This window comes from Opisthocomus hoazin, chromosome 7, assembly GCF_030867145.1.
Source record: "Opisthocomus hoazin isolate bOpiHoa1 chromosome 7, bOpiHoa1.hap1, whole genome shotgun sequence".
Taxonomy (NCBI): Eukaryota; Metazoa; Chordata; class Aves; order Opisthocomiformes; family Opisthocomidae; genus Opisthocomus; species Opisthocomus hoazin.
In genome coordinates this window covers 23,760,073-23,774,549 of record NC_134420.1, presented here as the reverse complement: position 1 = coordinate 23,774,549, position 14,477 = coordinate 23,760,073, and the positions used below count along the sequence as shown (strand labels likewise).

The window sequence follows — 14,477 nt, the reverse complement described above, 5'->3', positions numbered from 1 at the left end:
TATTTGTTTTATCCTATTTAGAGATAAAGGGTCCCTTGCCTGATAATATGTCATCCAAGGTGTTGCTGCACTGCATTAAGAGTGGTGGAAGCGATAGATGCTTCTTAAGCTGCTCTTCAGATGTCCAGGTATTTTCTGGTAAGTCAAAACCAACAAAAACAAGCACATGATTCTGTAGAGAGTGTTAAGAGTAGCAAACCTCCTAACCCTCATGGAAGCCCCAAGTAGCAGATAATCAACAAGGATCTTTCCTCTTTCACTATAGATAATGGGCTAGATCCCTGCCAGTGTCCCAAGAAGGCCCCTTTCCTTGTCTTTTATAACCTCTCTACCCTGAGATTCCCCTCTCATGACAACTGTCTTTTTGAGGCTGGGGAGGACAGGGCAGAATTCTCTGTGCTCCCTGGGCCATTCCTTAATTGGCCCTGAGAGCTGCTGCTGAATGGGGCGAAGGAATTCCAGCCCTGCGTGGGGTCTGAGATTTTCCCTGCACAGCCCCTCCACCCCACAGGACACAGCGTGAAGGCTTGGGCCGGTGCTTATGGGACCGATGCTACTTTTCTTCCTGAACTGTTTCAATTGCTGAGACAAGCTCTAATGTGGAGTATTTTATGAACAAAGTTGTTGAAAAAGGTGAAGATGATGCTGACCAACAAATTAAAAATGTCTTTTGTACTACAGGAGTCTTCGGTCTGTGCACAGTGACTGTGTCTTTACTGTCTGTCTGTATGGTCTGTCTGTTAGGAACACAGGATGCCTACACACTCACCTGTGGCAGGTCACCTCAGCTTAAGAAAAAACAGCAAAATACAAATGCATCCAGCTGGCTGGGTAATCACTAGATTTACTGTTGCATGATTTGTCTGATTTCTTTTAATAGATAGCTGTGAAATAAGGGTGTTTCTGTTGACTTTCTATTTTCCTTCTCCATTCTCCTTTTCTCTGTTTTTTCTTGCTCCTCCTCATGACTGCCATTCATAATTACAGCAGGAAATTCCCCTTGTGCTGCTTCATAGCATCACTCAAACTAAGACCTAGAAATAAGGAAAAAGATCAGTAGTGAAATAAATAAACATGTAAGCCAGCAGACACCCAAACTGGATAGTGTTGGCAGCACACAGTACAATTAGGTTGAGCTGCTGGACAGTAAAGTTTAAAAAGGATTTAAAGTTAAACAGATAAGAGGTGCTATTTTATATAGACATAAACTACTTTCAGAACTGTTCTGGAGTATCTCCTTCAATTTCAGCTAACCTTTACATGATTTGCCCAATAGCAGATCTGGACTTGATCTCCTCCTCCTTCTTCTTATTTTTTTAGATAAAATCTATCTCCCACTTTGTTCCGATTCCATTTGTGAACATGCTTCACAGCAGGAGGAAGCTGGCTTCTCTTTAGGTTTTCTGTGATGACTCCTTTTTCACTTGCATATTTTTTTATGTCATCATTATGATGTAATATTAGGGTTATCTAAATTTTCTGTTGCTTTTTTAAAATAACATGTCATTGTTTCTTCCTGAAGATACTTCAGCCATCAAGATAAGCGTAACCTTTAAATTAAATGAAGGAAAATGTAGTTTGAAAAAGACTGAGAAATTTCAAGAAGGTCCGGAATGGATGATACCAGGTATGAATATGAAAAATGCAGGTAAGCAGTTTAGAGGCATAGCTCAGGGCTGATTGTTTTCCTGATATGAAGTACACCATAAGCAAAGCATAGAGCACTGCAAACTTGCTGCTCTTCACTGACCTCATGAATCACACTTCATCCCAGCCATGATTCTTGCACTAGTTGTTTCAGATCACAACAGATCTCAGGACTTCCCTGTAACAACATTACAGTCTTTCTAGGAAAACCTTTCTCCTTTTTTGTTTGTACCACTGCCAAAAAATTCTCAGTAAAATCAATGATACTTTTCATTTTTTTGATTTCTTCCTTTCCTTTCTCAATCCCTTCTTTCTGTTCTTTCCTTTCTCACCTGTTCCTTACTGTCAGATACCTCAGTGAAAAACCTCCTGGCCTTTTATGCTGACTCTGTTGCTGAAGGGTTGTTCCTCCTTTCTCTTCTCTTCCTTTTATACTTCAGCAGCCCCAGATGGACACAGTGAGGTCAGCTCTTCCAGCTGCTCCAAGGCAGAAAGTATAGCCTTGGAATTTACAAAGTCAGCAGAAAAGGAGGAGGAGTAGATTTAAAAAAAAAAAATAGAAGAGCTCGGGGAAGATGTCACTAAACAATAAACAATATGATGAATCAACATGTCAGTTTGTTTGTCCTTAGAAGAGTAACAGTGAGAAACTACACTAGATGCTCAGTGAAGAGTTATATACTCCAGAACCAAAGCTTATTCTTGGTGTTTTAACTAAATCATATTTCCTCATTTAAACCTTGAAATGGTCTCCAAATGTCCTGTGTATGCAGCCACTACTTAATTTAAACACCATTATAAGCTAACACGTTTTTCACATGATTCATAGGAGTGCAAAATTTTTTCTCTGAAGTATCCTGCCCGGTGCAGGCAGTGTCATGGTTTTAAGATGCTTTGCATAGTGCAGAGGCAATTCATTAGAACCTGCAAGAAAAACCCAGGGGAAGCGGGCTGAGCACTGCAGCCAAGCTCGCTTCCTAGCAGTGAATCACGCCTCGGACCCAGTGTAATGCCAGAACCTCCGCCCAGCAGTACATCTGTAGGTGCACTGGAGTCATGATTCTACGTGAGGGTGCACCAGTTGAGAAGCTTGCCAAACGGTTTGTTTACTGGTTTGTGGAGTTAACCATTTGTTCCCCTTTCACTCTTCATGACAACATATGCACTGAGCACTAGTGAATGTTGACAAACATAGCTGGCCAAGCTTTTGCTTCCTTCAATTTTGTTTATACAGAGAGACATAATTCAGTAATGGAGAGCTTCCACTATGTAAACCTAACATGCAGCTCTGGCACGAAAGTTCATGGAGCCCTCAGTAGACTGACAGCGACTAGAGAAGTTTTTATCACTGCGGACTTTGAGCTTGAAACAATCCAAAAGGAGGTGACAGGTTGGTTGGAAAATAATCCAAGGTGCGGTTTGAAGATTCTTGCCATTTGCTCCTTAATTTCTGTATTTTTCACTTCTATCTGTATGCAAAATGATAATAAAAAGTATCTCCTGTTTTGAAAATGAATTTTACTGCTTCAAAAAGAGTGAGAGATGGGGATAGTTTGAAAGAGCAAAGCACTGCCCATAGATTAAAGTCTTGTGGTCTGATTAATTTTCTTCTAGCCTGATAGTGTTGTCCTTAAGGATCGTAGACTTGTTCCCTGAAGTTGCTTTCTCAGTGACTTGCTTTGGTTGATCTTTCGAATCGGGTGGATTTTTGTGCGTGGTCACTTATAGCAGCTTTCACCCTTGATACTTTTCAGATACATGTGATGTGCGCTGTGCTCGGAAAAAGACTGAAAAGAGGTTCCGTAAAACCATTCGAACCTTACGGAAGACAGTCAGTAGGGAGCAGTTCCGTGTCCGCATCTCTGGCATGGACCACGAAGTGGCCAGAAAGTCTCTCAAGCTATCAGAGCCACAGCAGTCCTGTGGTGTAGGACAGATGCATGTGGGTAACAGATGTGGTAAGTAAATGTCAATTAGGAATAAACCATCATGCATGTTTTATTGTTTTGCTCAGGTCTAGTGAGCTTGCGGGGATTGTGAGATGCAGGTCCAGGAGAGAGGCGGGCTGCATCTGAAGAAGTAGTTGTTACTGTTTGCGCCACTGAGATATGCCCCTCTATGTATCAATTGTTGGCAATTGCTGTATTACAGAGTAGAATAAGGGCTCAGTTCATTGCGCTTTGTTACAGTTGATGCACAGCCTACAGAAAGCTCAAAGGTAGAGAACATGGGAGTAACATCAGGCACCAATGGCCTTGACATCACCATTGTTATTTTTAAGACTACATTTAATATCCAGTGTAACACTGTGTTTCTGAACTTGTGAGCATTTCGTCTCTCTCTTGTTCCAAAGGAAAGGCTGAGCAGAATTTGATACAGTCACTTTCTTTTTGCTGATTAAGCTGAGTCCATGAGAATCTTCATGACAGAGTTATAAATTCATGGAGAATAGGGATTTTATAGGCCAGTACTGAGAAAAATCTTCATTATCATGGCACTGGAGGGCACCATCATAATGCAGCCCATAATAAATGCTTCCAAAGCACAAAAGTTAAGTAGAGGGGTCAGATGTTATCTTAACAGTGACCTAACAACCATGACGACTAATTCAAGCCACATAAGGTAGGCAGCATGTAGGTGGTTTTGTGAATTAGCAAGCCTTTAAAATGGTTGTCAGATTGAATTAGTAAGTCTCCCAGCAGCAGCCCATTCGGCCTTAGAACAGATTTTCCAACCTAGTTTTGCTCTGGAAAAACTTGGATTCATAGGATAGAAAAATGAATTGGTGTTGTTTAAAACATCTGTGCAAGTAAGCAGGCTAGGGAATTACTCAGGAACTCTATCGGAAAAGATGTAAGTTTTTTTTTATAACATTCTAATAAGTCTGAAACACTTTGGAAAGTTCACCAAGATGAGTTTACATGGATGTTTTCAAGCTGTTGTGTTGGATGCTGGAGTAAGACTTTGAAAAACTCCGTCTCATTCCATTGTGCAGAGCACAGTATGCTTTCAAGCCATTTGTGATTTCATCTGGAAAAAATAGTAATGAGTAAGCTGAAAATACTGCAGGTAGAGAAGGCAACGTGAGTTAATTTAGGAATTGGAACAACAAAATACATTTTTTTTTAGGTGGCTGTGGAACCAGTTTAATTTTTCGTTAAAAATGAGAAGCTTACATGGTATTTCTGTACTAGTTCAGAGAGAAAGGAGGCTTTTGGGAAATGCCTGGAAAACTCTTTGGTATGGTGAGCACAAATAGGCTGTCCATGTTTAAAACAGAGACACTGAGCATATGAAGACAAACATTTTGAAGAACAACTGGTAAAAGTCAAGCCTCTTCTGTTGCTGAATTGGTGCCACAGTTTGCTCTGGATATCTTAATAGGTACTGCTGTGAGAAGTGGAACCAGTAAGATATGGTTCCCTGTGGATCTCATGCCTCACTTTGCTTGTGCCTAAAAGGGTGCAATCACTAAATGAATCTTCCTTTCTTCAGCTGAAGTATTCAGACCATATCCTTGGTGTAGATTTGCTGTGATCAAACAGGTGATGGAACTTGTACCACAACTTGCTACTTCCATGGATGCTAAGAAGGTCTCCCTCCTCCACTTGCATGTTCCCCCCTCCCATAAAACGTACAGAAATTTAGTACCTCTGAAATCTCTCTGCATCCTTTGTCAAATTGCTGGAAGTTGGACAGAAAGTTCACTAGTTGCTGCGGGGACATAAAAGTGCACACAGAGGCAGTGGTGTTACATACGCCTCATTTCCTTAGAAAAAGCTGATTGTCCCGGTGTGTATGGTAAAGGCAGCACCGGGCAGTGGCTGCTGCTGCTGCTTTGACTGCCAGGCAGAAGGAGCTGGGAAACAGACTGAGCAGAAGAGAATGGAGTAGGAACAGTGTGAAAGATGAGGAAGAAGCTAGCTCAGGGATGTGTGTGGGAGAGTCAGGGGTGTTTTTGTTTTGATCCGATTGTTTTGCAGAGCTGCTGAGAACTTCTGGACAGCATTGGGGCACTGCTTATCTAGACACGCTAATGATTCCAGGGGGAGAGTGACTCCACAGCAAGAGATAGCAGGTCAGCAGATGGATTCAGTGCAGGTGGTGGATGTGGTCTCTGGACAGACAGAGAACTTTGGTGAAGGGATTTTTCTCAGTCTGACCAGAGGAGCAGGAAGCAGTGAGGGAACAAAGTGAGTCTAGGGACATACAAGTCTTCTGTGATGCAGATAGTGAGTGAAGTGCAGATTTCAGTTCATTGTTTTCAAATACATTTTTAAAAATGAAATACTGGGAGTATGGCTAGGTTAGATACAATTTTATTGATTCAGACAGTCTTCTACTGGTCCTCTTCCTGTGGTAGACTTCTTCTGGCACAGCACTGTCTGAACCATTAGTTGTGTCTGAGCAGTGTAAGAGGGAAAGTCCAGGTTGTGCTCTGACAGCTTTTGTAACTGGCCTGCAATTGCAGCAGTAAGCTAAACTTCATTTGGCTTCACACTTTTGGTGAGGTAGTACTTTTTGTGACTTTCCTGTCTTAACCCCTGCTGTCTACAGTGGGGCACAGAACAGAATAAAAGCTCCAGAAAGGCACCAGGAACAGATTAGATGTGATTTCCAAGGTATTTCATCATTCGTAGTATTCTGAATGGTTGCATGTGTGTGTCTGCTGTTCTTAAAACAGCTGTTGATATTAAAAGGGAATTCACTGCTGATTCCAAGGGGCAGTGTATTTTATTTCCAGTTTGCTGTTTAACATACAGTTCTGTTTGAGATTTTCTGGTGCTTTAGAGTTTCGACTGTTACATTTGTCTACCTTGTTATGTGTGAGCTCTGTATCAATGAATGAGCATGTTTAGCATTGGCTCATGTTGATTAATTCCATGAAGTCCTGTGAATGGCTTCCAAGGAGCACATAGCAGTAGGTCTCTACTAATGCATATCACAGGAAATGCATATAGCAAAACGGAACCTTCATCAGCCTCCCCAGAGAACTGGATTCTTATAGCAGCAGTGTGATCTTTCCACACTGAAGTAAATCTTATGGTAAAAACCATGCATATTTGAATGGCAGTGCTTCAAGACTGGATGAACCATCTGGAAATGCTACATGCTTCCTCAAGAGGAAAAGATTTGTCTTGAGGAGAATGCAGTTTCATTCACTGACCTGTCTACAAGTATTCATCCTCCAGTATGAGCTAGGCTTTAGAAAGATTTAACGGCCAAAGACCAGCTGTCTAAATACTAGTAATTTGTTATCAGAAGCTGATATGCTCGAAACCTCCATATTGAAAGAGAAGTTGATGTGTTATTTGGACCCTTTTGCCCTCAGGCACTTTCCACTGAGAAACAACAAGCAATTTAGCTGCTTTTTCCATTGCTAAAAACTCTGTTGTACCTTGATCACATCCCATGGAGTTGAATGTACACCGTGCCTCTTCCATCTGGTATTTTTTGTGTTGGATACATGAATACTTTAAGAGATGGAAGGAGGGAATGTATAGTACCATTCCCTGAAATTGCTGTGTAAAAGGGCATGTAAGCATGTTCTTGCTGCATGGTAATCGCAGGTGGATCCATCCAAAGAGCTGTCAATTCAGAGACCAGCAAGCATGAGCAGTACTGGTATAGGCACTGCTCTGATGTAGATGCTGAGCAACTTTGTCTTGTGTGGGAAGTGTTGATACATTTCATTGCTCAGCATTCAGTGGTTTTGCCCCTTAGTTTAGAGGATGCAAATAAAATATTAACATTTCATACAAAATGATGAACCACATCTCAAAGTTTAGATGTGGTATGATACTGGCATTATAAAAGTATGAGAGAGAGATTTAAAGAGAAAAGTGAAGTGGTGCCTGCCTTTGCGGTTGTTACAATTAGTAGTTTGTTACATAACAGAGAACTGTATGTTGCAATTTTTTTATAATTTTATAAAAATCTGACAAGAAGAAATGAATTATCAAATGGGAGAAAGAGTGCTATTTTTCTGCTAACGTGCTTGCTCTGAGAATCATAGATTTCAGACAAAAATCCTTAGGATGTGTAACCATCTAGTGTGACCTAAATGTGTGAACCACTAAAATGCAATGCCTTAAAGGATACCACTTCAGAATTGATTTACATAGTTGTTGGTGATTTTTCTTATAAAGTCAAGGCATCATTCTTAAGAAAATGGTGAATTGGTGGATCATGACCTCCTTTATGAGGTTCACCTTCTCAGCCACCGAGATACTACAACATTTGTCTATAGGAGCAAATGCTCAAAGGCTAATGTGTTGAAAAGAGGGGAAGAGCCTTTAAATGTCTTTGTAACTGTTAATCCTGGCTCCCTGTGGGCCCCTTTCTTCACCCTCCCTGCCCCCCCCTTCTTTTATTCTTGTTTTTGCATCAGAAAAAGCTTTCACATTTTTTTTCCCTCTCTAAAACAGCTGCATGAGATTCAAGACCGGGTTTTTAATGGGCATTGAAGACAAAGACAGTGGCTTCAGAAATGAAGTCTACTAGAGGCAATTCGTTCTTTTGTTGATTTGGAGAAAAACAATAAGGTTTTTGAAAAAAGAGCAAAGCCAGCCAGTGGAATTCTGATTTAATGTCATTATTTACAAATCTTCAGATCTTGTTTCAACTGGGTATTTCCCATGTGTCGGGAGGGACCATGCAGTTTCTAGTTTTGTGAAATGAAGCTCATAAAGCTTTTTAGTTTCATTTAAACAAATTACAGGAAAAGGTCGAACTCGGAGGTGTTTCTTGTTTGGTTGGTTGGTTTTTTGGTTGGAGTTTTGGGGGTTTTTTTGAGGGTTCATTTGTATCATCCTAATTCCATGCAAGTCTTATGAATTTCCATGGGATGGTTTCTGTGTTGACATAGTATACCTACAATTAATGTTATTATAATTGAACCTAACACCAAGTCTGTTTGTTTCACTAAATTGGGCCCTGGTGAGTGCTGTGAGCTTCTAAACAGGCTTTCCTCATTACCCCTGCTCTGTGCATGGGTAACGAGGAAAGGTTAGATGAGTGGCCTGTGTTTGGAACACCTCTAAGTGGAAGATGGGAAGGAAGTGTGAGCACTTTACAGGGAATGTGTTTGTGGATCAAATTGTCTGGACACTGTACCACCTTGAAAATCTTTGTTTGGTGTAGTTATGTGAAGAAACTGATATATTTGACAGCTTGAGGCATTAAAGATTGGGCATCACTTGGAGTAATTTTAATGTTTGCATTTGATTAAGGAGTATTTGTTAGACTGTAAATAGCTAAATCTGTATCTGGATGTATTAACCTCTTTTCTCATATGCACATAGGATCTATTAAGGCTTGAAGTGTTTGATGCATCTCAGAAGTCATAGCCAGGGAAAGACAGGGTTATGCATTTTTCTAAGCACTGCAATATTTAAAACTTCATTTTCCCAGTCTCTGTATTTTATATACTTTATAAACTTAATCCAGATTTGCTCGTTTTTTTTCAAGTCTTACTGATTCCAAATTGAGCATGGGTGCTTAACACCCTTGAGAATAAGGCTTGTTATTGCATATAGTAACATCAGATATGAATACGCTTGGAGTACCCTCACAGGCCTATCCATCTAGGCCTAGACTCTCCAGTCCCAGGAGGCAACACCACATATGCTGCTTCATAAACCAAAATCAACTAGTGTTCCCCTTGCCTGCTCTGTCTTGGAAGGCCACTCCACATGCTGGGGCTGTGGTAACGATGTGGTTTCTGAGCAGACAGTGGCCAGCCCCTTCTTAGTATGGTGGTGGTGTCCTGTGAACACAAACCTCGTGGACACACAGAGCAAGCCCATTGCTCATCCAGCTGGACTCATCTGTCAGCCTGGTTTGTCTCCAGCAAGCTGCTGTTGCCCAAGCAGATATTCTTATTTTGAAGCAGCAGTTCGTACCAAAAGAGCTGGGTAGTCATTACATGGCTTCCTGTCCGTGTTGGGTCAGCCTGCCTTCCGTTCCCCTGCTTGATCATTTTCTCTCTCCAAGCTAGTTCACAGCTGTAACCACCACACTGTACATAGCTCTTTTCAGCTGGTTTTTCACACCCTATTACAGTGGTGGTAGCTGACTGGACTTATTTTTACAGTTTTCTTTCTGTTGCCACCTTTTAGGAAAATTAAAATGAAATACTAGAATTGATTGGTTTGGATCAAATGGAAAAATTTTGATTTGGCCCAGGTCGATTTTACACAGTTCCTGCCTTTCACTGTCTCAGCCCTGTGTTTCTTCTGTGGGCATAGCCTATCATCCTGCTGACTGGCCACTGTGCATCCCTGGGGCAGCCGGTGCAAGTGGAAGACAGGAAGGAAATGGGGCCTGAAGCAGTTGGGAGTATAGCTCTGATGCATCTTAATGGACCTCAGATTAACACTGAGCAAAACAGAAACAAAATGTCAGCCTTCTTTCAGCATGCAGAAGCTGCCAAATTGCAGAACATCCTGGCAGGTCATCAGCTCTAGTAGTTGTGTAAACGTAGTCTTTGTGTCACCTTGCACTTTATCTAGTAGTCAGGCTGCTGACCATATAATTTGGCTCTAAACCCACAGATACAAAATGTTAGTCACCTGATACTTTTTTCTTTTTGCTGGTTAACTGAAGTGTGGGTGTGTACTATGATGGGGAATCAGAAAGTTGTGGTTTATGCTCTAATAAAACTTAAAAGGATGAGGAAGGACAAATAACTTGTGATGCTCACCCCAGTCCTCAGAATCCTGGAAACCAAAAGTTAGCTGGAGCTCACACTGTGTCAGAATGTGGAGGACAGGCACAGAAACAGACCACCTGATGGTTCTGCCCCATCTTTCACTTGCTCTCAGAATTCAGTTGTGCAATGCATCTAAGAATGCCTCATGCTGAGGATCTCAGTGATGTCCGAGGAGATCTTTTTAAGTTTATTTCCTCAGTGCAAATTCTCAAAAATCAGGCACTTTGCTAAATAATCCTGGAAGATTTAGATTAACTCAGTTTTATTCCAGGGAGCTCTATGATTTTACAACATGTGGTTTCAAGGCAAGTAAGGTGCAGATGATAAAGTTGTCAAGTGAGATCTGATGGGATAAGTTCTCAAATGTAACATTTCCACGTAAGTAATGGGTCTGGTTCCTGCCTGGGCAAGGTTTGCTTTGAGCTCTGTTAGCCTACCTACTGTTATGCTGGACTCTGAGCAGGTTCAGGAAACATGAAGTACAGTTTTAAGGTTGAATTTGTATGATTTTACGTGTGTCATTGTAAAGTAGCATTCTGTTCAAAACAAAAACAAAACAAAGACACACACACCCCCAATGCAAAAAAGTCCAAACCACCTCAAACTTGACATGCAATTAAAATGAAGGGAAAAAGACAGGTTAGGGGAAGATAACAGAGGGCAGAGAGCCTAGTGAGGCTACTCAGAGCATCGATTTCTCACGGAGCCAAAGAGGTTTTTTTAGGGAAGGAGATTTGCACTGGTGTTTGCATTGCTTCTGGGTTTCTGAAGACAGTAGGCACTTCTCAAAATCACATTTACTAACCTTGATTGTCTTTCCTTGTCACGGAATTGTAAATGGTGCTCTTTCCTTACCTTATTAGGAGTGCTGCAATGAAAGCCTTAATTCATTCATGTTTGTTAAGTTGCACAAAGAGTACAGAGATGAGTGTTCTGTAGGAATGTTTATAAAATGAAGAAAAGCTTGAGAAGTGTGGGAGCAAATGAATGTGTGTCCGTATGAGAGCAGAAGTGATGTGCTGGAAAAAGTTAGAACCAAGAGCTAAGACTTCCTCACTAGCTTTGATTGATAAGCTGCAGAGCATTGCTTAACCTGCTGTATTTTATTTTTAAGCTAGGAAGGAACACTCACAATTCCACCTCGTGTATCAGCCATAAACAAAATTCTTCATCATTGATCATGACCTGATTAATGCCCTGCTTGTTGTTAGTCATATAGCCTGAAATGAAGCCAAGGCCAATTTAACTTCCTAACAAAACAGCTATTCACTGAGTGATTTATTTCAGCTATAAACTAAAACTAACAGTTTGTTATCGTAACTGGTCTTTAAAAAGGACAGAATTTTTCAGCACAGCTGAACAACTGCAACAGTATTTTGTGCCTTTCCAGAGCAGGGTAATTATTAAATACTGGAAATTAAATCAGTTCTTTTGTGAAGAGTTTAAAAAACAGAATTTTTCAAAGATATCCATAAAAATTGCTGGGCTTGTTAGATAATATTGAGGCGCGTGTTTAAGTAAAATGAGTCAGATTAAGCTAGTGCTGTCCATGCATCATGCAGAATACAGCATTCCAGTGCATAGATAATAATTACCCAAGATCCAGTATCACAGGAATGGCAAGAATATTTCTGGTTTAGAAGTCTTTGAGGCATGTGTAATGTTTAGTTTAGTGAATTTGCACAATTACTTGTTACACTTGAGATTTCACACAGTTCAGTAATGCCAATGGTTATGAATCACAGAATCACAGAATGTTCGGGGTTGGAAGGGACCTCTGTGGGTCATCTAGTCCAACCCTCCTGCCCAAGCAGGGTCACCTACAGCAGGCTGCACAGGACCTTGTCCAGGCGGGTCTTGAATATCTCCAGAGAAGGAGACTCCACAACCTCCCTGGGCAGCCTGTTCCAGGGCTCCGTCACCCTCAGAGGGAAGAAGTTCTTCCTCATGTTCACGGGGAACTTCCTATGCTTCAGTTTGTGCCCATTGCCCCTTGTCCTGTCGCTGGGCACCACTGAAAAGAGTTTGGCCCCATCCTCCTGACACCCACCCTGCAGATATTTATAAGCATTTATAAGGTCCCCTCTCAGCCTTCTCTTCTTCAGGCTGAACAAGCCCAGCTCCCTCAGCCTCTCCTCATAGGAGAGATGCTCCAGTCCTCTCACCATCCTCGTAGCCCTCCTCTGGACTCTCTCCAGTAGCTCCTCATCTTTCTTGAACTGGGGAGCCCTGGACACAGTACTCCAGATGGGGCCTCACTAGGGCAGTGTAGAGGGGAAGGAGAACCTCCTGAGCTCGACCTGCTGGCCACACTCCTGCTAATGCATCCCAGGATCCCATTAGCCTTCTTGGCAGACAGGGCACACTGCTGGCTCATGGTCAACGTGTCATCCATGAAGTATGAATATTCAATCATACTGAGATTAAAATACTCATAGAAATCTGGAAGTACATTTTTTGCATCTTAAGTTCAGTACTAAATTATTTCATTTGTGGAGAGTCCAAGAGTTCTTTAGCTAGAAAGAGGAGATAATCACTACATAATTGCACTGTACAAATTAACAGAGAGTACTGGACAAGCCTAGTGTCCAGTGTAGCCTTCCAACAAAGTGTGAAATCCATTCCAGCTCACAGAAATGCTCACCAACACCAGAGGTGATCGGTATCTGTTTCAGTTTTACAGGGTACATTGCATGTATTAAGTTCCATCTGTCAATAGCATTCAGTTCTGAAACCCTGACTCCTGCTTCCCAAGTAAAGAGGAGAGCACTTCCACTGTGGGGTTTTGGGTCCTGTGCAGGCTCACTAACATACCTTCGCCTGTAACGTACAGGTTGAAGCAAGTGTGTTCTTCGTCTTCTAGATCAGTGCTTACCAGGTGAATATTCTCCTGACGGCTTCAAACCCTGTCTGCCCTGTCCCCTTGGAACATACCAGCCTGAAGCTGGGAGAGTATCCTGCTTTCACTGCGGAGGAGGTCTAACAACAAGGCATAGCAGTGCATCATTGTTTCAGGACTGTGAGACCAAAGGTAAGGTCAAGATTTATTTGATGAACTGTGTTGTTCTGAGGCAAAAGTAACTGCTGCTGCTACAAGCAGGGCATTCAAAGAAGGATCATTCTCCTTTCAGGCATCTCATATTTGGGTGGCCTGGCCTGGCTTCAAGAAAACTCAATAAAGCCTCAATTCTTTTTATAACTGATTTTTATACAAGACTTGAGAAGGGTTTGGGAGATACGTGGAAGTTGGTCAGTGAAGCTGTCGATCTGTGAAGAGCTGTATAAAGGAACAGCAGGGAGAAAAAAGCTCTCAAGGAAAAAATCAAGACTGGTATGCCTTATTGACATTTTGGGTTAGAGCACAGCAGCAACATCAAAATGTGAAGGAGGGAATTGCAGTCCTGGAGGATAAGGAAGAAGCTGGTTTCTTCATGTTCATGATGAGAAACTGGCTTGGATGCCTTGGGATATATCTGAAAAGCTAGCATTCAGCTTAACCCTGCAGTACCTCAGACAGCCCTCTCAACTTGATCACAGTGGAGCTGACACACAATCAGCTCCCAAGGTTTTCCTCACAGGAGTGAAAATCAGGTAGGGATCATATCTTTAAAAATGAAGGAATTGTATTAGTATCTTTGTTATCTAAAATATAAAAAGCTGTAAGACAGCTATGAAGTTGTGTTTGCAAATAGTGATAAAAATACTTGTCAGTGGAGAGAGATGAAATGTTAATCAGTATAATGGCTTGCCTAATGTCTTAAAGCATGTGTAAAATAATGTCAGTTGTATCTAAATCACTTGAAGAAAAAGTGTTAATGGAAGATCTACTGCCGCAGAGTAGAAATAAGGGATAGAAATAAGGTCCTGGCACAAACATTTGGTAGTGGTTTGCAATAAAAGATCTCTCTAGTGTCAGTTAAGATATGTTTACTATTGAGAATTGCAACATAATAGAAGAATTTTGCAGTATCGTTGAAGAATTGATATTACTGGTAATAATGTGATAGCTAATGGATTCCTTCAGTGAAGAATAACTGAATCCACAAATGCTGTTGTTTCATACTTAATTCTGCAAAATTAATGCACTAAAAAAGCATGTTAAAAACCTTTGATCAAG

The 14,477-nt window shown here is 41.3% G+C and overlaps 1 protein-coding gene across 3 annotated transcripts in view; it reads left to right on the top strand.

Moving 5' to 3' along the window:
• Positions 1-14,477, top strand: part of SCUBE2 (signal peptide, CUB domain and EGF like domain containing 2) — a 46,175-nt gene that overhangs the window by 21,655 nt on the left and 10,043 nt on the right. For 2 of the 3 annotated variants that reach the window (XM_075426043.1, XM_075426044.1), the window contains exons 12-13: positions 3,402-3,605; positions 13,224-13,391. In XM_075426043.1, coding sequence (XP_075282158.1) covers positions 3,402-3,605; positions 13,224-13,391 — 372 coding nt within the window. Of the gene's footprint in view, positions 1-21; positions 139-744; positions 832-1,522; positions 1,628-2,881; positions 3,038-3,401; positions 3,606-13,223; positions 13,392-14,477 lie in introns of all 3 variants that reach the window. The other variant, XM_075426045.1, reaches the window with a different exon arrangement.